Source organism: Ornithodoros turicata, chromosome 1 (genome assembly GCF_037126465.1).
Source record: "Ornithodoros turicata isolate Travis chromosome 1, ASM3712646v1, whole genome shotgun sequence".
Taxonomy (NCBI): domain Eukaryota; kingdom Metazoa; phylum Arthropoda; class Arachnida; order Ixodida; family Argasidae; genus Ornithodoros; species Ornithodoros turicata.
The window spans coordinates 94,490,083-94,515,228 of record NC_088201.1 but is presented as its reverse complement, the minus strand read 5'-3'; the positions used below and the strand labels follow the sequence as shown (position 1 = coordinate 94,515,228).

Sequence of the window (25,146 nt, the reverse complement as noted above, 5' to 3'; positions counted from 1 at the left end):
ACCCTCCACAAGACCATCTACGGAGCATCACCGGTGACCCCCTTCGTGTACAATTGCTGCGCCTCTGGCCCCAACGCTGCTGTGATGGTCGTCGACGCCCCAGCCCGCCCGATGATCAGACCGACGACCACCCCCGACCAGACAACCAGCCCGACCAGACGATCCCCAGCCCCGTAGATGACCGGTGTCCAGGACAGCAGCATGGCAAGGCAAGCATGGCAAGGCATGGCAAGCGGACCGGAGGCACAGGGCTACTACTGCGGGCAGCACAGAGTCACCTCATCTTTCGTCCACTGACATCCACATTTACCTCCACGACCTAACATCTTCGCTCATCAACATTGACCATCGTGCCCAGTAGGTCACGACTTCGGGGGGCGGGGGGGTATTGTGACGACGATAACGACGACTCATGTCACGCGCATTCTCATTCTGTCCATTAAATCATTGCCATGGCTACGCTGTGCTGCCCGTATCAATATGATGCGTTATGATGAATGTGCCTGGGTGGGTGCGTGGACTGTTGTGCGATTGTGTATTGCACAGCACAGATGTTATAGATACCAGTTCCGGATACACGGATATACGCCAAGCAAAAGCGCCCTGGCAAGAATGAGAATACTCGTATCTCTGCGAAGGTAGTTAGAACGCGTAGAAACCGGAATTGCAGTATCCAGATTTGATCGATTATTTTCAGGTCTTTCGAGGTGCAGAACACCGAAATTGCTTTCCTGGAAGCGTTATGTACGTACGGAAGTCCACACTGACATGCCAAGGAACCTGGCAAATATATAAAGACCGCCAGAAAGCCATGCTTCATGATACTGGAAAGCAAGTCACAAAGCATGCCTCTTCCAGAAGAGGCTTGTTGCGAAGAAACCCTGTTTGTTAGCTATGTAATTATACTTTTTTGCAACGCTTGTGCAACGATTTCGAAAAAGGTGGTGACATCATATTTGCATATTTATGAATAAGCTTGATGAATACAGCATTTCCGTCCCAATATCTGTGTTTGTCACTTTCTGACGTCCGCCTTGTAAACCAGTAGCATAATTAATCAAAGGGACAGAGCCGCAGCTGACCGCTCAGCCATGTTGGATAAGCATGAAAAACAGCGTCCTCAGACGAATGCGATACCCGCCGCCCTATCCAAAATCATAGCGAAAGCGCATGCGCAGAATTGGTCTTGCAACCACTGGGGTAGTATTTTGGCGCTGCTGCTGCCCGAAAAACGTCCCCACTGGAGTCTGTGAGAATGTCCCCCCGTTGCTAATACCGCCGTACAGGGTAACAGGAACTGAATCTGCGCATCTATGTGATTAAACACACAAACTGAACCCGTGGATGCAATAAGGGGATATATCGACTTACCCCTTTTTAGTATTTTTGTTGCTATGACACCTATATACCAGTATGTAACTGCCAAAGAAAATTTGGGACCGTATTGCTACCCGACTGCTGATTGATTACTGATTGCTACCGACCCGCTACATGAGGGTAATTTATTATTTTTTAATTCCGTGTTAGCGCCGCGAAGTACCTGGCACCTGGCTATCAGCGGTGTACAGATGGAAACAGGACAGCAGGAAGGAGTGGGGGGACAGGGTATTAGTATGCGTCCTGGGCCGACTTCAGGGTGAAAGTCTTCGGAAAACCCTGGTAAAACCTCAGACAGCACAGCCGGTAGGATTCGAACCCACCACCTCCCAGTCTTCAGCACGACCTTGGCTATCACCAACGAGCAGGACGCCTTAACCCGCTCGGCCATGCCAGTAGTCCACAGGAGGGTAAGAAACGGGAAATTCATGCGTCTCAATGGGATACACAGTCAGATCATGCCACTTTTCTGAACACGCATACAAATGGTGTAGCTTAAATTTTGCTACGATATACAAATGCCTCGACTCGCCTTCCACTCGAAAAAGACTGTCTTTCAACGTCACGTGACCGTGTGAGCAGTGCTATTGAGCATTGTAATCGGAAAACACGTGCACTATGGTAATGAGTCGTATTGTGCTGATCACCTTAGGACATTATTTTTCAAGAGTGTGCTCGTGTAGCACCACAATCAGCACGGTCATGGACCTCCACTTCACACGGGTCACTTTATCCTACCTGGCATCGCCATTGCTCAGCCACCAAGATCTGACTCGTTAGAGGGTTTTTTTTTCTTGTACCAAAACCCTATACATGCGATGTTATATTGGACAAAGGCTTGGACAAGGGGAAAAGTTACATTCCTGGTTTTTGTTCAGCTTCTACTACATCACACACCCCAAAACGATGCTAACAGGACATACATGTAAAGTAGGCACATATGTGTGTGTCCACGGGTGTCCACGCTAAGTGTGAACAGATTTTTCAAAAATATATCAATCACTTTTTCCGAGATGAAATCAATTGCAATATAGCATATGCTGAAGGGCACTCCCTAGGGAGGCATTAACAGACTCCTAAGGCAATGTCTTCATTAACTTTCAATAATTAACTTTTTAAGTATATAAGCTACGAAGTTGCTCCAATGAGAACATCTGATCTCTTCGGTCACCAGATACCAAAACCGTTTTCAGAACAAAAATCCGTTCGGTAGATCGTCCGCAAAAAATTCGTGAAGGAACGCCATTTTTTCTTTATTTGGTTTATTGCGCATCTTCAAAGAAGCGGCTTTCCTTTACCCCCAGTGTGAGAGAGTGCAAGAGCACAGTGCCGCCTCATGCGTCGAAGATTAGCTTTAACTTGCGGAAACAAAACAAAAACACAAATCTATCGGGTGACTCTATCGCGACTGCCCTTATCTTGGGCTGCATTTTCTGTTTTCTTTTAATCTTTTTCCAGGACGCAAGAGGCGATAGTGTGCTCTTTCATCCTCTCGTATTGGGGGCGAAGGGAAGACGCGTCTCTAGAGATGCGCAATGAATAAAATAAAGAAAAAAAATCGCGTTCCTTCACGAATTTTGTGCGGACGATCTATCGAACGGATTTTTGTTCTGGAAACGGCTTTGGTATCTGGTATCTGGTATTTGGTATCGGTCAATTATATAAATATATATTATTATAAAGCATTATAAATCAGATGTTCTCATTGGAGCAACTTCGTAGCTTTTATAATTAAAAAGTTAATTATTGAAAGTTAATTAAGACATTGCCTTAGGGGTCTGTTAATGCCCCCCTAGGGAGTGCCCTTCAGCATATGCTATATTGCAATTGATTTCATCTCGGAAAAAGTGATTGATATATCTTTAAAGAATCTGTTCACACTTAGCGTGGACACCCTGTATATGTCCTACATTATGTATTTGAGTTATTCGAGGAAACCCAGCTGTGGTTACTTTACCAATATTATTTTGAAGTTTTCTCATTTTTGGTTTTCTCGACTTGTCCCTTTATTGCATCCACGGGTTCAGTTATAGCCAACGCTCGAAAAACGAAACTTTACGAAACGGAGGCTACATAGTCAACTCGAGAAGCCTTACCAACTGCGAGCTAGGCAGTACGGAAGACAATGCAGTTGCGTGTGCAACAAATCTAGAGCAGCACTGGAACGGTTAGAATAGCGTCGTCATGTCCATCTGTTGTATTGTACGTTCCACAATTCTATTCCAGACAAAAAATACTGTTTCCTATGAAACAGTTCATGAAAAAAAATGCATATACATTCTTTGACGTGAACCTCCTCATTATACACACTCACAATCAGCGCGCATCGCGAAATAGCCCGCACTTGTTATTCCTCCAGCGTCACATTTGAGCGTATTCGAAATAATGAGCATTGAGTACAGGAAACACCTGCTTCCAGTAGTCTATGGGACCCCAAAACACCAACCTCTTTGCAGCCGCTTTAACTGTGCTTTCGTAAACATATTTACCCACAAAGGGGTACTGCGGAACCACATACAAAGTTCACTGAACATATGAACTCGGTTGACGTGCACCTACCGGTGTCAATGTGAAACCTATTCAAGGTGTCCGCGTGTCTCTGTCGGATGTCCTCAAAGGTTGTGTGGATGACGCTTCGAAGCCGTTTAATGTCGTACGGGAGGATGTCCGCATCTGCCCACATTCTCAGAATGACGGCTATCAGCTGAGTACACATCTTCTGCACCTTGAAGCCTGGGTCAGTGAAGTGGTCCACCATGTCGAACGTGTCGTAGCCCGTTCCATAGGCTGGGTAGTAAAGCTCCCCGGTATAATTGTTCTGCAATAGTCAGACCGTTGCTCTGAGTACACACATCGTGGAACAAAACAAACTTGTCAACAGTAAAACCGCTACTGGGAAAGAAAACACACAATTGTTGCCAAAGTTCACACGGTACTAGTACGCGTGGCAGAGCTTTGGAAAACACTGTAGATTTCCTATGGAACCAAACAGGATAGGTACGTGTGCTCTGAGACGGAAACTGAGAGACTGATTTTATTGCCTTTGTCGTCGTCTTCTCGTACACGGACGCTTCCTTTCCTACAACTACTTTTACTTTGTAATGCGTTACGATTGCTGATTAAAGTGTTGTACAATAATGCTTTACATTCCTACAGTACACTTTCCCAGATGTCTCTAACGAACTGCTACGTGGTGTTTCGACCGCGTACTCGAACGCAACGCGACCAGTGATGCCAGTTCGTTATGCGTTACCTTTGACAGTATTTTTTAAGTAATATTTAAGTTCATGCAAAATAGCTACTCATGAATGATAAAAGGAATTGGTATTCAAGGACTCCCATTTGGACTCTGGTCTCCTCCTCGATGAACTGGTCGGTGATAATGGTGGCTGGGAAAAAACAGTTTCGGAATTTTCATGGCTTGTACTAGACACAATTTTTAACTGCTGGCTCTAGACAGTTCTTGAATTTGGAGTAAAGCAATGGGTAAGGACATTACGTGTTAGGCGGTCACAATTAAAAAATATACATTACTCATTACTACACCCACAAAATGTAATGCATTAACGTTACTCATTACCGAGAAAGAATGCGTTAGCGGAAATGCATTGCAAAAGCGCGCTCTGTTTGAAGTGGCTACATCACCTTCCTGAAAATCTACGCGTATTTCAGAGCTTCCTGTATGCTATCGTTTTTGTTTCGTGGTTCCGATCCACTAATATTCTCTAGAGATCCACTGTGTGAGTGGAGCTGTTCCTTTCAGCTACATCGCGGGTACAATTGCATGTAGGGCTACGTCAGTGGTATTAAGCCTGGTTCTCACTTGCGGGAAAGGGATCGCGGATCCCCCACTGCCACTCGCGAAGCGAGAAGCGCCACCTGCTTTTCAACTGTGCCCGCCCGCGTGTTCTCGTCAGCGAACGTGAATGCATGAGATACTGAGGATCTCTGGCTTTGGCTTTAGAGCCCATCCCAGCTATGTCAAAGGTTCACAGCTACTGTGGGCATCATCTACTGTGGGGATCATGGAGTCAATTCAGCGAATTATTTATCATTTTCACGTTTAATACCAGTTTGACTGGTAATGAGGCGCGTCACTGTGATTGAAACACAGGTGAGGTCACGTTCCTTTACAGGTTCTTAGATTGTGTTTGTGGTGAGGAGGTTACTACATCCGTCTTTGTTTTGCAGTTTTATCGTTCAAATTGGCCGCTGGACGTCCGAACGCTGGAAAAGATATGCTTTCAATGGCAAGAGACGTCATGGTGCTAATGTGCCAGAACTTGCAGTCCTTCTGTAGGTACTTTGACTTTCCCGATTGGCATTTTTTTTTTTTTGCATGTGGTGGTCGATACTGGGCACTTGGCGTGGATATGTCGCGGCTTGGATTCGAATGTGGGTGTATGTACTATTTCACTCTTTGTACCTGTCTCTTGTCTATATGGCCAATACATGTGTGTAACGGTTTACATTCGTTGTGAACTGTTGTTGTATTATTTTTTTTGTTGTGAAATGTATCCCCATCGAAGGAGTATATTTACTACAACCCAGAAGAAGTACATACTTACTCGTTCTAGAAGTGAAAAAAAAAAAAAAAAACTCGTCTGGAGGGGTTCGCTACGGGACAAGCCGTTTACCCCTTTTCTGAAGTTAATGTCTACCTTTTGGATAACAGTGTAGCTATTGGTTTGGCAATCCATGAAACATTGCGCTGCATCTAAGTGGAAGAGTTTCATCCAGTCGCAGACGGATTAATCACTTCGTTGTGGAACGTCGATGAGCGAGGATGTCGATTGCGAGTGTGAAGCAACAGACGCTCTGCAAAACCCAGCGCCCTCTTCTAACGCGCACGGAAACCTCCGGAATTGCGCCATGTTTGAGGCTCCCTACCCGACCCGAGTCGTATACACGACTCACTTGCGGCTGTTCTATCGCGTGTCCTGCCTCACACATGTGCTGCTCCACTTGTTATTAACGTGGTGAGACGAAGGGTTCAAAACAGAATGCAAGCAAGGTAAGAGTGATTCTGTGTTCCTTATTGCATTGAAAGCATTGAAGCGCTGTCCTTTCGATTTTGGAGGAGATTATTACGTTAACCTAGTGCAACGCTGCCCATCCCATGACATATTTAGACAGCCCAGTACAGCCCATTTAAGCACATCTGTACAAAATAAAAGTTTAGTACGATTGCGGTGAGTATTGATGGCCAATTATCCTAAAGTTATCTATATATCCTACCACAGGCTGTTTTGCCTGAGGTTTTCCCTGGCCTTTCCGTATACTTTCCAGACGACTGTCGGCACAGTTCCCCATGAAGTCGGTCCCGGATGCATACTAATCACCCTGTCCCCCACTCCTTCCTGATCCCCTCTCTCCATCTGTTCACATCTGTACGCCGCTCCTAGCTACAGTTGCTTCGCGGCGCTAATACGGAGTAAAAAAACTACCTATAGTTTGCCTACACTAGCTTTGTCCTATCGACAGTTGTGCTTCATTACTACGCGTTCCTTTGGTAGTTTTCTGTCTGGCTTCTTCTTCTCCTTGAATGTGAAGAATGATAGCACCAGAAATTTATAGGGAATTCACCTTCCATTTGGCACGTTTGGGACAAAATCAGTCCCTTGAAGTGCCGTAAATACATCTTTGCTGAGTTGCGAACTTAGCTTTCCTCTTAATGGCTAGTAGTCATTTCTCTTTGAGGGAAGCTGTGGAAGCTGACCGCAAGTCGAGCATGAAGTGTCCTCACACTAAACGATTGGAACAGTCAGAATGCAAAGTCTGGGGGCATATCTGAGGCGGACCATCGGTCTGGAAAACTGTCACATGAAATGCAGTATAACTTAACGTAACAGTTGCGCGGGAGATACTCAGATAACGAAAACTGATATTCACCAAGCTGAGGGAAATCACATTTCATACCAGCGCGTAACGGTGAGTATCACAGCGGGCTTCGTAGCAACAACTGCGGCCGTATTAAGCTTTGTTTTGTACCAAATGCTTCTGCTGCATCAGGTGCATTAACTAGTTCTCAAATAGCTGCTTTGACGGATGTTTTCGGAACATGATCGGAGCGCAAGCAGCAGGTTTAATCATGCGAGAGTACTATTTTCTGACTCGGAAGCGTTATACGCACGCCTAAGCCAATCAAGGACGCCTTAAGATTTGCGGGCGAGGTTAACCTGGAAGAGTTGACCGGTCCCTATGTATAGCGGAACAGGAGCCTCACCCCGAAACTAACGTCCAATGAGGGAATGCCAGCGATGTTAACCAACGGTCGATGGCCCCCATTTCCACGTAGGTCAGGTAGCCTGCAAGTATTAGGTTAGGCCATTATAAAAACAATTCATTCAGTTACCCACATTACACCACGGTAAAGGTTCAAAGTGAGTGTTCCCGTAGATGTGACACGTACTGTGGTCTGCCTTTTGAACCCCTCGTGGTTCTCTTGTCAGCTTTCCAGACGTCGTAGTAGCTCATATTTGAGGAACTGTAGTGGGGTACCTGCGAAATAAACCAACTGCCTCAGGACACCAAAGAGTTGAACACAGTAACAAAAAATTACGCGGTTATTGTTATTAGACTGCGCGGTCAATCAGCGAACCGTACAAGGGTTAGGGCAAAAACGAAAGGATGTAACACCCAATTTCACGTATTTTGGTTTTATACATGCAAGAGCTACAACAGAGGTGTGGAGATTGTATGCATGTGCGTGTGTGTATGTGTGTGTCGTAATCGTCGCTGTCGATCGGGCGTTTCAGTTGTCCTGAGAAGAGTGACACTCGAAATGACTGTGATCGGACGCTGGTACACGGCCACATTGAATTACCATTAGGGAGTTTTAGCTGGCCGCTTCTGCTCCTCCGATGACTTTCCGACTCAGCTTTCCGCAAAGCGCGCATGTGTAAACTGAGTCGGATATCTCTATCGTCTACGAAAAATATCGGAATCCCACTCATTCCGAATTTATCGGACTTCTTTCGTGCGAGCTTTCGTGCTCCAACTCAGCTGGAGCATGCGCAGAGCGTTCCCTTACATACAAGATGGCTGACAACAACAGAAACAATATCGTTCGTTCGCCACTGCGAACGATTTTGGTATGCAACTTCCAGAAATCATGGCTCGGCGACAACCACGGGTACAATAGCAGTTGTTCTGAACAAAGGACAGCGGACTGTTGACGAGGCGTAGTGTGCGTACTTCACACCTTGTGTGACTTCCTCCGTCTGGACGCCTAAGCCTAAGAGCCTAAGTGAAGATGTGCATCGTTTCGCAGACATTTTTTTTTACCAAAAGCTGTTGCCGGAGCATAAATGCGCAGCGAAACATTTAGGAACATTACGTCTTCCACAGCCATTGATACAAATGCTTGGAACACGCGTTTCATGCGCATAATGTAACTGGAACCTAACTTATGATACGAGTAAACGAAGTTAAGATTTGGGCGTACAGATGGTTTCCCGCTTGATTTTCCGTATCGGTGGGGTAGTTCTCGGTGACTCTTTGTCTGCAAACTAAAACTGCGGACAAGCGCTATACGAATCATTCCCACCCACTCGTGAGTCGTATGTGTTTTTCGGAGATCGTATCGATCGGCGTGTTATCGTAGTCAGAACTAAAACTCCCTATTGACTGGAACTCTTCTATTGACTCGACTAGATGGGGGTTCGTAAAACGCCATCAAAGATGTCAAGCGTCCTCGAAAACTGCTGCTGACAGCCTCAAGCAAGCGCTAAACAAACGCACACAATAAACCAGCGAGAAGCGCTACGAAGTCATGAAGCTTCAGAATATTAGTGTGACTTTGGGAGCGCGTCAGCGCAAAAAGTAACGATTGCGTTCGGTCCAGTATCGGATACAACACATACGTGGAATTTCAGAGAAACGCTACCCCAAGCAGAACAATGTACTGCAATAGCCTCCTCGTTCCATGGATACCCATTTGCGTACTTTCGAAAAAGCTGAAGAAACAACGTTTAGGTAAAATTTCTGGCTACACAGCGGGCAGTACCCGATCAGGTACGGAATGGTTTGGGTGTACCCTGTTACCCACTCTTAACTTTTGAAATCCACGCTAAGAAATCCACCCTTCAAATTCCAATCCTTTCAAATTCAAGCTGTCAAAATAAATCACAACGGGTCTATGCAGTCCAGTGTTAACCATGGTTTTACGTGAGAAAATCAGTGTCACACTCCAGAATAACGAGTCTTTGTGCAATTCTGTGTCGTATTCAGCATGTATCTCTCAATTATTCATTAATTTAATTAAGTTACTAGGCGTAAGTAACTACGCGTATGAATACTAAGAAAACAACGCTTCAGCAGTTCGGCCGTTCGGCTACCATTGGGGACGAGGCTATTTGAGAAAATGGAGTAACAACGGAGCCGTATGGTATTGCGGGATGTGCTGCATAAAAAGGATAATCACTGCAAGCTCTAATAAAGCACATGTTTCTTCTGCCGTGTCACACGCACAGGTGTGAAGTCTAGACCCCGATGAGGCCGAATGATCCCGGATGACGTTGGGTTGGAAAGCTAGTCACCCGATCAAAGAATAGGCAGTCACACACTCGTTCCGTTAACATCATTTATATGTGGCACTTTGACATGAGATAATACTGATACAAAATTAGGACCACTCAATAGCAACGTGGCGTTGCGAAACATAAACAGAACAAAGGCATTTAACTTGCGGCTGATGGGGTGTCCAGTCTTGAGGTGCTGGTGGTAGACGAGAGTCCTTTGTCGCGGTGAAGTGATGAACGGATGACCGTGTCGGAGATTGTCCGCACAACACCAACGATGGATCCGGAGTTGAAGATGAAATCGGACGCAGTCGCGCACAGGTTAGAAGAGACACTTCATCAGCCCAACACTGATGTACAGTCCCGAGGCGCCCGATACGCCACTGAGGTGTGCGACTTGTCCTGGAGATGGCCCGATACCAACTGACTTGGTGTCGGCGTTCATGTTCCGAACCCTCGCACAGGTAATTTCATGTCGGCGACACCAAAAAAGGTCTCCACTTATTAACACTATTGGCTGAGGAGGGGGAGGCTTTGTTAGGCGCACGGGACTGGCGACGACCAGACGCCGGAACGGCAAAACATCGTTCGGTGTTTCCGCCGGTAACCCTGTGCCGCTCCCCTCTCAAGGTTTTACCTTATGGCACTGCCGATATTCTCGAATTACAAGTGTCATGAACTCGAGACGGGCCGCGAAAGCAACAGCGCGGACAATGCATGGAATGTGACGCGGTGGCTGCTCACGGACCGTGACAATTTCCCCCCACTTAAGACGTGTTTCGGGTACGAAACACGTTGGCAAACAAAACAGTCTCGGGTCCTTTGAGCAAACCACCGCGCACACGAACGTTCATGAGACATCGGTAATATCGAAATACAACAATAATGAACTGATCTATAGTAATTCATCCTGATCACAGGCCCACACTTAGTAAATCCCAAAAACCGTTAGGCGCATACCATATTCCCAAACAGGGATTCCCTTTTGTTTTATACATAGCACAGCTATAGTTAAATGAACACGAAAAATACAGAAGCATGCAAACACACACAAGGCGCTTCTCTGGTGAGGGGAATAAAATCGGGGATACACTATCCCAGCTTACTAAAACGCAAAACAAACACAAACTTTGTGGGTTGAACAGGTATAAGCACATACATACACAAAATCAAATGCTAATGTTCTCTGCTGGATACAGAGAAATCAGGTCAAATGCGACTCAGATAATCAGCGCCCACGTTTTCGCTACCTCGAATGTATTCAACGGTAAAATCATATTCTTGGAGTATGAGACTCCACCTCAGCACCCTCTGATTGAGGTGCTTGCTGCTGTTCAAGTACTGTAATGGCCGATGGTCGGTCTGTACAATGAAGGGTACCCCCATAAGGAAAGGTTTAAACTTTGTTGTCCCCCAAACTAGGGCCAACCCTTCTTTCTCCACTGTTGCGTATGAGGTCTCCGCCGCCGTTAGTTTACGGCTAGCAAACGAGACGGGGTGAAGCCTCCCATCATGCTCTTGTAGCAGTACAGCCCCCAAACTCGTGTCCGAGGCGTCTGTCCTCAACGTGAAGGGGCGTTGTAGGTCGGGCAGGCGCAAGACAGGAGGGCTGGACAGTGCTGTCTTGAGTGCTTGGAACGCCTGTTCCAGATCCTCGGTCCAGGTCACATTGTTTGGCGCTCCCTTCTTGATGACGTCAGTGAGGGGCTTTGCGATGGCGGCATATCACGGAATGAATTCCCTGTAATAGCCGGATAAACCAAGAAACGAACGGACCTGCCGCTTTGTCTTCGGTCGTGCCGCTTGCTGCACCTTCTCCAACGTCTTTACAAGCGGAGTCTTAGTTCCCTCGCCGACTTCATGTCCCAAGAAGGATATCCTGTTGCAGCCTAGTTCGCATTTCTTCGGTCGTGCTGTCAGACCTGCCTCCTGTAGACGTTGGAATACGTTTTCGAGCGACTTTGGGTGTTCTTCCCAGGTTTCCGAGGCAATTAGAACATCGTCATAGTAGTGTACCACGTCGGGCACTCCTGCGAAGACCTTTCTCATTAATTGGGTGAAGACGGCTGGAGCAATTTTGATCCCGAACGGCATATAGCGGAACTGATAGAGTCCCGTTGGGGTGGAAAACGCAGTCTTCGGTTTCGATTCGTCATCCAAGGGCACCTGCCACTAGCCCTTGGACAAGTCGAGCCTGGAAAACACTCGCTTATTTGCGATAGAAGCGAATATTTCATCGGCGTTTGGAATTGGCTCGGAATTGGAAACGAGAGCATTGTTTATTCGGCGGAAGTCAATGCACAGCCGGTTGGTTTGGTCCGCCTTCTTGACTATCACTAAAGGAGAGTTGTATGCGGACTCTGAGGGCTCGATCACTCCCATTTGCAACATACGCTCCACCTCTTCGCCCACCGCTTGGGGAGTTTGTTGGACGTGTCGGTTCTGTGTCCGGTAAGGCGGCCTTACCGGACACAGAACCGACACGTCCAACAAACTCCCCAAAGCAGTCGCCGAACACTTTAATGTTCCTGGTCACAATTTTGACAACATTAAACTATATATTCTAGAAACCGGGTTTAGATCCACACGTGACAGACGTGATAGGGAGTCTTATCTCATATACAAGTTCAACGCTCTTCACCCGTCCGGTATCAACAAATCACAAGGCACCCTAGAAACACTTCACAAATAAAATATGCTTTTCCCATCTACCTCCATTATCATCTGTTATGTTCTGCATGGCCACTGCTTTCTGCTCTCTTTATTGCATGCCACAACTTTGTATTACAAATATATATTTAAAAAAAAATTTGCTCGTTCTGGAATTTTTCCTACGTAACCACTAACCTCCTTATCTTTCGCTATGCTTGCGAATTCTTGCCTGTTGTCCCGTTTCGTCCACATGTTCGTGAACCTTCCATTTTTCTGCAACCCGTCTGTAGCCTAGATCACTACGTTCACATAATCCCCTCCACACTCTAACAAAGCAGCCATTCACTCCCGCCGTAAAAACCCGTACGGACCTTTCTTCCCTCCGGGCTGTTGACCCACAATTCGCATGAACCTTTAAACACGTCACACCTAACCCTTTAAATACCATGCCAATGATGAGGACGGTGCCCAGAAGAAGAACAGTCTCTGTTCGAAATATCGGCGGCTTCTGTCCTGAGGCAACTCCCTTCCTATAAACAGAACAAAGGCATTTAACTTGCGGCTGACGGGGTGTCCAGTCTTGAGGTGCTGGTGGTAGACGAGAGTCCTTTGTCGCGGTGAAGTGATGAACAGATGACCGTGTCGGAGATTGTCCGCACAACACCAACGATGGATCCGTAGTTGAAGATCAAATCGGACGCAGTCGCGCACAGGTTAGAAGAGACACTTCATCAGCCCAACACTGATGTACAGTCCCGAGGCGCCCGATACGCCACTGAGGTGTGCGACTTGTCCTGGAGATGGCCCGATACCAACTGAGTTGGTGTCGGCGTTCATGTTCCGAACCCTCGCACAGGTAATTTCATGTCGGCGACACCAAAAAGGTCTCCACTTATTAACAGTATTGGCTGAGGAGGGGGAGGCTTTGTTAGGCGCACGGGACTGGCGACGACCAGACGCCGGAACGGCAAAACATCGTTCGGTGTTTCCGCCGGTAACCCTGTGCCGCTCCCCTCTCAAGGTTTTACCTTATGGCACTGCCGATATTCTCGAATTACAAGTGTCATGAACTCGAGACGGGCCGCGAATGCAACAGCGCGGACAATGCATGGAATGTGACGCGGTGGCTGCTCACGAACCGTGACATGCCGAGTTCGTCAGGTATTTTTTTTTTTTCAGGCGTGTAACGACTTGGTGTGCTAACACGCGCGTGCAACTCATGAAGGAATTCATGGGTGAAGTGACATTGATGCAGTCGTACACTCTAAATCGTTTTACACCTTAAAGGGTGTAAATCAAAATGTTCATGGCGCACACCTTTTAAGGTGCATTTTAACACCCTCGTGGCAATTGGGGTGTAAAGTTTGTAACGCCGAATAAAACTGCTGGGTTCGTGGCAATATGCTGGTAACCGTGTATTCACAATTACCAGCATATTGCGTATAATCACATTGAGGTCCATAGATGTATGAATATCAAGGTGATTAAATATGTGTGTAAACATGCACAGCCGACATACAGAAAATCATGTATGGCGTGGCAGCTGTGTATGGCAATGAAGCATGGCAGCTGTATATAGGTTTTCGTGAAGCTCTAGACCTTCTCATGAGCAGGCACCTCCCCCATATGCATGTTCATTACTTAGAACGTTGCATTTATTCGTTTCTTCAAGGCTTTGCAGTGTTGTACCCACAAATATCTAACCCCGGTAAAATGATTACATTGTTCATTATCCGCGACTCATCAGCATGTTTGGTCCTCTCCTAGCTGTATTGTGTATGCGTTTCGAAGGGAAACACCAGCATTTTAAGATGTTGCTAGAAAAACTCGACATTTTAAGAACATAACCCTTTCATTAGCAAGAAGACATCAATTTTATCAAATGTATGTGTGGTCGCAGCCCTTCATCAGAAATGCCACATCTACTGATGGTTCCAAGGAGATAATACTTCAACATGCCCCAGAAGCAATTCAGAGTTATATTCATGACCGTGATATTCACGCACAATCTATTGTCTATGTAAAAAGTGCAGATGATAATGATAACACATTTGCTGTTGGCTGTGTTGTTGCCAAAAAATCTTCCGAGGATGACTTCCCCGTGTTCGTTGAGATTACAGGCATATATGATATTAACTCTCATACCATTTTTCTGATACAAACATTAACTACAGTTGAGTATGAGCACTATGATGTATTTGTTCTGTCTTGCAATGAGGAGCAACGTGTTTTAAGAAATTTAGGCACTATTTCAACAGATCTTCTAAATCTGTAGATGGTAGACGTGTTGTAAATCCACGCCATGAACTTTTGTAATGTAACTTCCCGTTCCCGGTTGTTGTATACATCTCCTTTTGTTCACGTGAACGAAAATAAACATACCCCTTCCTACACCCAGGCGACACACTTATCACAATATTTCACCTGAGGGTGTAGTACACCATTGTTACACCCTCAGGAACTTCCAAAACAAAGTTGTAGGGTGTGAAAGGGGTGTGATCTTTGTTAATACACCTGTTTTACACCTTTAAAGGTGTGAAACGATTTAGAGTGTAGCTGTTCTGGACAGGAAATCGGGTAGCAAAAAATGTCCAGGATGAGCAACATTTAAAACGTACCGCAAAACTGTTGTGTCGACCATTTGTCACGACGGTAATCACGTAAACTTCATGTAAACGTCTCTTGCTTTCCTCGGCCTCAGCCTACGAAGAACCGCTAATAATATGTTTTATAAGAGCCGCGAAAAGTGGTTCTGTGCCGGGAACACAGTCACATGAGGGAGATGTTTAATTAAATCACAGTGAAAGATAGCAAAGGACTGTTACTGGTCATGTAGACAGCAGATCTCGTTCACCAACACATCAATGAATTGTATAAATAGTCTTCCTGTCAATGGACAACTGACATTTTCCTCCCGTCTATACTGAGCAATGTTGACCCAGAGCTTGGTTTCTGGATGCCACAAAACACTTCTCGCCAAGATGGTTCACTGTGACTCATGGACTGCGACTCAATGAGGCATTTACAGCTCAGTGTCATTACCACCTGAGGCAAGTTGACTCTCTCAGATACTGTCACTGCAGTACTGTAGAAGACCCAGAGTATATTTTTTGTCATTGTCACACTACCGAGATTTCCAAACTGCCATTTTCAGATCTCTCAATAATCTGAACTCCTGCCCCTCTCTCTAAAATTGCTTGGCCTATGGCTAAATCGAGCCCACGAATGCCTGGTCTCAAAGCTCTTTTGGCAATTTTGGACTCCATGGGACATGATTTCCTCCCTCACACCACAAGCAGCTATGGGGTAGAGTATCGCCCCAGGCAATGAAACTCCCTGTCCATCTCAAAATAAAGTTGATGAACGGCATCTGCAACTTCTGCGAGGTGGCTTAAACCACTCTTACAACTACATGTTATATAAACAAGATACAGAAACCGACACTGAAGATTTTTGTTTAAAGTAGCACAGAAGTCATTTTTAACACCCAGTTTTCTACCTATAAAACTGTTAAGTAGGCCAGTAAGATGCACCATGCGAAGTAATTTACACCACAGAGTCATAATTATCGCAGAAATTGAATTTAAAATACGCCGCAAAAAGCGAGCGTGCGCAACGGTGGTGAAGAGCTGTACCAGCCTGTGATCCGCCTGGAACCTCACGCTGACGCTATAAGGAGAACGCTCGTTGATTGGCCTATAGAAATGTTGTCTGCTACTCCGCTGTTGTCTGCTACTCGGCTATTCGGGGTTCTGATAAAGCCTTTCTCCTTGCTCGGTAATGCTTCGGCCGCTCCTTCTATCCCCAATTCTCCGGGAGCTGGCAAAACAGGTTTACGGTGGCAAAGGGACAAGGCGCTGACCCCCACTGACCGGCGAACCAGAACGAGTTCTCCTTATCGGTGACATGGCAATACCTCCTCATCCTCGTTATAGCTGGAGTGGCTAGTTAAGGGTGAACGCGCGGAGCTATGTTTATGTGAGTTTTTTTTTTCTGGAAACAAATTGCACAGATCAAAACCTTTCGCGCTATTCGGTATAATGACACACACACTTTCATCAGATGTCTTAATCTGATTTTTTTTTTTTTTGATGGCCCTTTGTACTCCTTTAAAGGGACTATGAAATTTCCCGAACCACCATACTTTTTTCGCTGGAAACTGTTCTTCCCGCAGAGAAACTAATATGCCACAAATTTTTCCGGACGAAATCGCTCCACTCTGCGAGGAGCGCGCGCTGGAAATGTCTCTTCCGCGTTCATCCTCTCCCGCGCATATTTCCCTGTCCATGGTGTAACTGTACGGACCGCACTTCGGTTCCCCGTTACGTCACCGGTGTTGCACAATGGCAAGTAATGCAGCGAGCTCGCGCTGTGGCTGCCGCCACTGCCGCCGTCCAATCGCACATACAAGGTCACAAGGTCTCTGGTCGCGTCTGAGGGTTGAACTTGAAGCATTACGTTTTCTTGGTTGGAGGCGTTCGGATAACACGCTATAATGAACAAATTTTTACATGTGAATCGTTTACTACAGTTGAACTGGCAAGTATGACATGGGAGCAGTACTTTGTTCATCGAATGTATTCGTCGTCTCATCTGCGGCCGTTCACAACAAGGAACTGACGCACCTCCGTGGCTTTGAGAGTTTTGCTGACGAGTTACGTGGGCCTCTAGCGATTCACCGCAACATGTATTGGTTGTACAGCCGTCACCAATGGAAAGTGTCTGGTGGTTGCTTGGCGTTGCAGTTATATTTACGTCAGTTGCAGTCATGTATACATGTTAGCAATCTGACAACACAGTAAGTGCGTTGTGAAGTGAGACTGTGATATTTGGAAGATGCCCCCTTTGTTGCTCGATTTGTTTGCACGAATCATCGTAAAAGACTGGGTGACCTAATGGTTTAATGTTTTGTTTTACTTTGTTTCAACTCATTACATTTACATCATTATTGCTATTATTCAAAGGAGCTTCGCGCCTTTAGGCGATTTTGATTTACTCCGCATTTATTGTTCTACAGGTGGCAGATTATGTTTCATGCAAGAATTTATTTATGAGCACGTCACGTATTCTGTATTCAATGTTGAACACGTCGTAAATCTGAACATTTAGCGTTGCCAACCACCATGCCTACAAAAACTCAGCTGTAGCGTATTCTGTAAGAGTATTCTGACATCGTATTGACTTCTGATAAGTGTTTGTCGTTTAACAAATTTATTGTTCAACCAGGTTTCCAATACTGTGTAATACATCCATAACCCTAAGACTCGGGGACACAATCTCACGACACCAGTTCGCCTGCTTTGTTGCTCTCTTTTATTATTGTGTTACGTAAGCTTGAAGTCAACAGTTGTGTAACTGGAAAAAAGCAAAAAAAAACCCAGTACTGACGTAGCGTGTCCAGTATTTTGCAATTAGAAAAACGACAAGTAATTGGTACTCTTTCAAGTTAACTGCTTGTTGGTCTTCTGGCGGAAATCTGCTTTCTTTGTGAAAGAGCTGTTCCATTTGCCACCGGGACAGAGTCCTCGCTATGCAGGCTCCTCCTATGGTGCGAACAATATACAGAGCCCGAATGGTAGACAAGACACTGCATTAAAGAGGAATCAGGAAAGAGGGTGCACAGCATTTGTCTGCTCTGATAGTGGGTTACAATGATCATGCTGTCTCATCTAAGTGGTTTCAGGCTCCGCTGAGCAAGTCACCTGTGAACATGAAAACAGGTCAATGAAGCGAAAAGAACGGATAAGTATGTTCAACATATCACATAAATATTCTGTTGAAATATAGTTTCTAAGATCATGCTAAGCGAAGTGTACTTTTATCAACAGTGCACCACCTGAGTTTAGGGACTAGATTCGGTAACTTCTACTTTCTTTTTTTTTTTACTCTCTCTGTGCCGTAAGCGGCGGCAAGGTTCAGAGTCACGCAGCCCATTCACACAATCCTGAAATCTATGACAGTATTTGAACCACACGGACTGAGATACCTTTGTCAGCTCTAATAACGAAAGATACTCACACCTTTGCGCCGTTTAGGTGGATGTTCTTTCCGAGGTGTGGACAGGTATTGTGATGGTGCTACACCTTGTTTCAGACGACACTAAGCTCGTTATCCAGTACGTTGAAGAGGTTCAGCGTACGCTTCGTAAATTCGATCATGCAAATGTCCGCTACAAGCACGAGCAGCTAGTTGATGGCACCGCATCGTCTTTCCATTCCGGCGGTCCGATTGCTTTGTGGCGTCAAAAGCTGTCCGTCTCGTCACTGATAAGCATAAAACATTGGGTACCAGGCGAATATTGACGTAAATTGGGGCAACCAACTATCCAACATCGTCTCGGCATGTCGACGAAAACCACAGGATGCGACGATCGCGCGAAAGCTGCCGTCATGGAGATTTCCACTTCCGATGAACTCATACGCACGATCGTACGGCGCATGCTCCTGGCGGGATACCTCGGCTCGGCAACGCCAAGGGGATGAAACTCGCGAGTTCACTTGCGGACTAAAGTGAGGCGCTGCGAGCTTTTTGCGTCATCAAACGTCATGAAACGTCAGAATTTTTACGTCGAAGCGCGAGTTCTCAACCGTCACGAGCCCATTGGCTCCTGAGGCCGCTCCCCCGGTATGCGAGCGCTCATTGGTTGGTTTGAAATTATGAACTTTCCTTGGCGCGCTCAAGCCGGCGATCGTGTCGGCAGTGCCGGAGCAACTCCAGCAACTCGCCGCAAAGTTTCGAAATGTGTTGGGTGCAGCAGGGACGCAAGCAAAGCATCTACGCCGGTACCGCTTTGGATGGTTTTTAGTGTCCTTCCCTAACATGTTGTCGATACCGACTCTGAAAAACTCGGTGCCTCATGGATACTTCTGCAAGTCAATTGAGTGGTAGATAAGTGGAAGGCAGGTGTGCTTCGCTTGCTTGGTGCGACAACGATTCAAGGAGGGCGAATACTGTGTTTTTCCGCTACGCACTCGATGACAGGTAAGTCAGTTCCTATTCTATTTTGCCGCTTAGCATAACATAGCGCCGCACCTGTGGCAGGTAGAATTTTTGGTTTTCACACTTCTGATCCCTATCTTTCTTGTTCAGGTATAAGCACTCAACTCATATCTGCTTCAGAATAGCACCTGCATGGATACAGTAGAATGGATATGACACGATGACACTCAGAGTGGTTGGATCATCATCTTTCGGCGTAGCAGCTTCACAATTTCCTTTGTGACGGATCAACCAGGCGCCTACACAAGCAGCAATATGGACACGTTCTCTGTCATGCCGGACCTCTGAATGTGTGTGCCTGTGCAGCCAATATACTGTTGTTCTACTGTGAAATCTTCCACGTGAGACATCAGCTATCAGTGAATGCAAAGTTGCTTCGGCATTTCATTCGAACTTCAGAAACAATGTTCACATCATGTTCGTGTTGTGCACAACTACAGCAGACTTCATATTTGTGCTTTGGAAATACCTATCCCGGAAAATAAAGCATTTGGGTAACAGAGACAGCCAACGCTTCCACATTTTGTTATTTATTTCACTCGACGCGAACGGAGATCCACAACCACCCAGAACTGCCCCGAACCGCCAAAGCGGGGGAGAGGGAGAGAACAGATGGGAAAGGGAAAGCCGCGCCAGCGTCATAGGTCACCCAGGGAGACAAAAAAAAGCAAAGCAAAAAGCTACTCAACCGACGTCCAACGATTGGCCAACGCTTGAGGTCACGTGAGTTTTTCCCAACAATAGAATTATACTACACGTTCATTCCCCTGGCAACGCGTCACGATTACGTGTTGCTGAGCCGGCCGTGGTCGCGTCAAGCTGCCCGCTGTGTCTCCGCTCGGCATCTCCCCGCGGCGCGGCGCCAGCTGTCCTCCCTTCGCCGCTCCGTTTAAATTCGCTCCCGAGAAATCCGCTCGCGCGACGAAGGTAAAATTTCGGTTCTAGATTCAGAAAAATGTCCTGTTTCGAACAAAACGAAGAAAAAAATCGTTTCATAGTCCCTTTAAGTTTAATTTGTACAACCTTTCGCGTGGAGCTCCACGCCTCCTCAGGTCCTACCTGAGGAAGCGTGGTCCTCCACGCGAAAGCTTGAAATAGGAACACAAATGGCTGATAAATCTGCTGCAGAATCTGGGCCAAGACGATGAGCACTTGGAATCATCACAGTTTTTAGTACCATGCAGAGGAAAATAGAGTAGAGTACCCTCAAATGTTGTACTACCTTTTCTGAATTACTTGTAATTATGCTGCAGCTACATAGGTAGCAGTTAAAATGCTACTCACAATTGCCAAAACTTCATGCTAGCACTCAATTCTTTTTACAAACTTTGGTTTGTGATGTGACGAATGTTTCGGTGACTTCCATAGGCCCGGTTTTACCAACCGAACCAATACCAAGGGTTGCCAATTCTTGAACTTAACAGACACTTCTTTTTTTTCATCGGTGATGTGGTGAATATTTCAGTAATAATGGCTCATTTAATGAAGCAGATAGTTTAATGACCGTTCATCTTAGTTCAGATGCGGAAAGGTTGGTGAAACTGGGTCAATATGTAGCCTATGTGTCCTGGTGCTGTGCAATGGTTTTTCTAGTGATTCAAACTACAAAAAAGGTTAATAAAAAATTATTGGCATACCTACCTACATACGTGTCCTGGACAGCACGTAAGAAGCTCAACAGAATATAAATGTCATCATGACGTTGGTAGACAGACTGATACTGAAACAAATCGCAAGGGGAGGGCCTGGTTCCACGAATGGGCGCTTGTTCACTGCCTCTTCTTGAAAGAAAAGTAGGACCGAAAGTCGCGTGCTCTCTCAGAGACCACCGTAATTCCTTCAAGACCGTGCCTTTTAGACGCGAACTCGTCCCCCCTGGCTTTGAGCGTAGCTCAACTGTACCAATTGGTGGCTCTGTTGAACAGTATGATGTCATTTGTTTTTATGATGAACAGTATGATGTCATTTGTACCGTTTCCAAGGCACTTTGTACAAGAGTTTTGTATGCCAGCAGTATACTGTCTGCGAAAGGTTGTTTTCGTGTCCACTTCAGAAAGAAAATTTTTTTAAGAGGCTTAGAGGATGCGTAACTACTGTGTGATTTCCACTAAACATCAGAAGAGAGGTGCACACCTAAATACCTGAAACCCTCAACTCAATTAATTGTAGGATCAAAATTACATGGGAATATATTGGGGTTTGTCTTGTTCAAAAAATATATCATTGCACAATCTGCAAAGTTCTTTGGCAGTTGCCATGGCCTACATCAATCAAACACCGCAAACCACTCATTGAGCATAGTCAGTCCGCGGTACGCAAAGTGAAAACGGTCATTGCCCATTGTGAACATGACCATGCAACAGTGCTTGCGTCTTTGCATTCCTCACTAGTTTCTCTCACTTTTCTTTCATCACTTTGTTATGAGATGACTAATGCTTTGCCAATTCAACACAAGCATACTTTGTAACAACTACTTGGAACTTTGGAACAACCTTGCAAAGCATATGTACTCGTATGCACTTCCTTTAATCGCTCCATGAGTATTTCTCCCGTAACATATCTCAGCAGATGCAGCATGTCATGTAGGTAACACAATTTTGGCACAGTATTTGCTTGATATGTCCAACAAGTAGAGATATCAAATCTTTGTGCCAAAATGGTGTGCCACGTGTCCGTGTAAAGACGAGTCACTTAGATGGAATATGTATAGCATCTTGATGTTGAATGCAAGAAGTTAATGTTTGACAACATATACAGGGTGTCCACGCTAAGTGTGAACAGATTTTTTAAAAATTTATCAATCACTTTTTCCGAGATGAAATCAATTGCAATATAGCATATGCTGAAGGGCACTCCCTAGGGGGGCATTAACAGACTCCTAAGGCAATGTCTTCATTAACTTTCAATAATTGACTTTTTAATTATATAAGCTACGAAGTTGCTCCAATGAGAACATCTGATCTCTTCGGTCACCAGATACCAAAACCGTTTTCAGAACAAAAATCCGTTCGGTAGATCGTCCGCAAAAAATTCGTGAAGGAACGCTATTTTTTTCTTTATTTGGTTTATTGCGCATCTTCAAAGAAGCGGATTTCCTTTACCCCCAGTGTGAGAGAGTGAAAGAGCACAGTGGCGCCTCATGCGTCGAAGATTAGCTTTAACTTCCGGAAACAAAAGAAAAACACAAATCTATCGGGTGACTCTATCGCGACTGCCCTTATCTTGGGCTGCATTTTCTGTTTTCTTTTAATCTTTTTCCAGGACGCAAGAGGCGATAGTGTGCTCTTTCATCCTCTGGTATTGGGGGCGAAGGAAAGACGCGTCTCTAGAGATGCGCAATGAATAAAATAAAGAGAAAAATGGCGTTCCTTCACGAATTTTTTGCGGACGATCTATCGAACGGATTTTTGTTCTGAAAACGGCTTTGGTATCTGGTGACCGAAGAGATCAGGTGTTCTTATTGGAGCAACTTCGTAGCTTTTATAATTCAAAAGTTAGTTATTGAAAGTTAATTAAGACATTGCCTTAGGAGCCCGTTAATGCCCCCCTAGGGAGTACCCTTCAGCATATGCTATATTGCAATTGATTTCATCTCCGAAAAAGTGATTGATATATTTTTAAAAAATCTGTTCACACTTAGCGTGGACACCCTGTATGTCATGGGTTAAATAGAGCAGTATAGCATACACCCATCAGAAGAATGCCAACACTTTAAGAATGCGAACACATCTTTACCTGTTATTCCAATGTTTACTCTCCCTTCTATTGGAATTATGTATTTCAGAATCATTTTTGTATTATTGAATTTTCATTTGGCAATCCTTTCACATGTCTTGTGATAGACAGGTTAGCAATGTAAGCAGTGTTTGTGCCTCTCACAACCTGCATCTTTATGCAAAAATACTCCAAAAGCCGGGAGACGACATAACTAGACAAAAGAGAACTCCGACTTAACAACAAAATAACAAGGTCATTCCCAGAAATCCGGGACACGGTTTCTTAAAGTTGGCTTGACCGGCGTACTCGCTGCCCTCCATTGAAGCAATGCACTCCACCTGGTTTTGTTAGAATATCTGTTGACACTGAGCTTTAGAAAGAAAAGGCCACACATGGGTGTTGCTTTGAGAGGCTCATCGATGGTGTACTAGTGGAATGGAAGCGCAAGAGCGTCGCAGTTTTGTTCCTGGAGGACTTATTTGCGCCGTGTTGGCTGCATGGCAGAATGTACTAGTGTGCTATTGTTGTTGTACTTGGCTAAGACAGTGGGTTCTCCAGAAAATGCGCATGTAGGACATGAAAGTTGAATTTGTCTTGTACGCTTTGCAACTTTGTGCGCTGTTGTGGGACGCTGCAATTTTGTTCCCACGACAAAAGTAGTAGTGACAAGCTCGGTGTGGCTTGCGAAGCGTCTGTACTTTCATTCCTGCAGGGAGCAGGTACGGGTAGCGTTGGCTCAGTGGTAAAGATGTTGGTCACTGCTTTCAGGGGCCGTGGTTCGATCCGCGGTCTGAGAGTAACGGCAGGGCGAGAGCGTCAGAGTTTTGGCTTAATAATGCCGTACTGGACCTATGCCACACTGCATGGCGTTCAGTTTCATTTAGTTGCCCTAATGCTGTGCGATCGCCTGTGTAGTTAATATGTGAACAGCAGATGACTTCCCCTTGCACTCCTTCTTACTTCACCGCTACAGGAATCCCCGTTTTGCACAATACCACGCGCGTTTGTTGTAATGTGTCAATCACTGTAGCGGTGTCATATCGTTTGTTGTAATATTGTCAATCATTTAAAATAAGTTTCGGACTTCTGGCATAAACGCCCTTTCTTGACTGTAAACTCCAGGTCGATGTGACAACGGAATCAATTATGCGGGTCAACTTTGACGCGCTCTAATGGTAAGGGTATTTAAGATGAACAAATTACCACGCGTGTTTGTTGTAGCGTTGATACATGATACATTTACCATAAATTTCGGACTTGTAACCAATGCAAACATCTCAGGGAAAAGAGCTGTAACTTAAACGTCGTTGTCCCTATCCTTGTTCCTGTCAAGGTAGAACTCATCAAAATTTCATGGATAGAGGTCGACCTGACACGGAATCGTTGTGCGGGTACACTTTAACGCTCTCTAATGGCGAAACTAATTGAAATGCACAGAGCGCCACGCGTGTTTGTTGTAGTGTAGATGCCTGTCAAGCATTTACCATCAATTTCAAACATGTGGCTTAAACGTCCTTTGCTCCCTATCAAGGCGGAACTCATCAAAGTTTCATTGATATAGGCAGGGATCGGAACCGGTATTTTTTTCGGTCCGGTTCGGGTTCGGATTCAGGCATATTGGTTCGGTTCGGGTTTAGCTCCGCTGAACCGAAATTAACAGCTTGAACCGGTTCAGGTATATCGGTTCGGTTCGGGTTCAGCTCAGGGAGAACCCCCCCACCCCCGCACATACACAGACAAAAAAAAAATCTGTCAGCGGTCGGGGCATTTACAGGGATTGGAACAGTTACTTTTCTCGGCCTCGGTTTAACCGATCCACGGGCAGTAATTTTGCTACATGCAAGCAAGCTTACGCTCACCGTACACGATTGTAAGAGAA

The 25,146-nt window shown here is 45.5% G+C and overlaps 1 protein-coding gene across 2 annotated transcripts in view; it reads right to left on the bottom strand.

Annotated features, from left to right (window-relative positions):
* The window catches only part of LOC135366605 (N-acetylated-alpha-linked acidic dipeptidase 2-like), a 144,790-nt gene that overhangs the window by 7,866 nt on the left and 111,778 nt on the right, over positions 1-25,146 (bottom strand). For both annotated transcript variants that reach the window (XM_064599389.1, XM_064599397.1), the window contains 3 exons: positions 7,790-7,878; positions 7,604-7,685; positions 3,937-4,195 (listed from right to left, as the gene is read on the bottom strand). In XM_064599389.1, the coding sequence (XP_064455459.1) occupies positions 3,937-4,195; positions 7,604-7,685; positions 7,790-7,878 (430 nt within the window). The remainder of the gene's footprint in view (positions 1-3,936; positions 4,196-7,603; positions 7,686-7,789; positions 7,879-25,146) is intronic.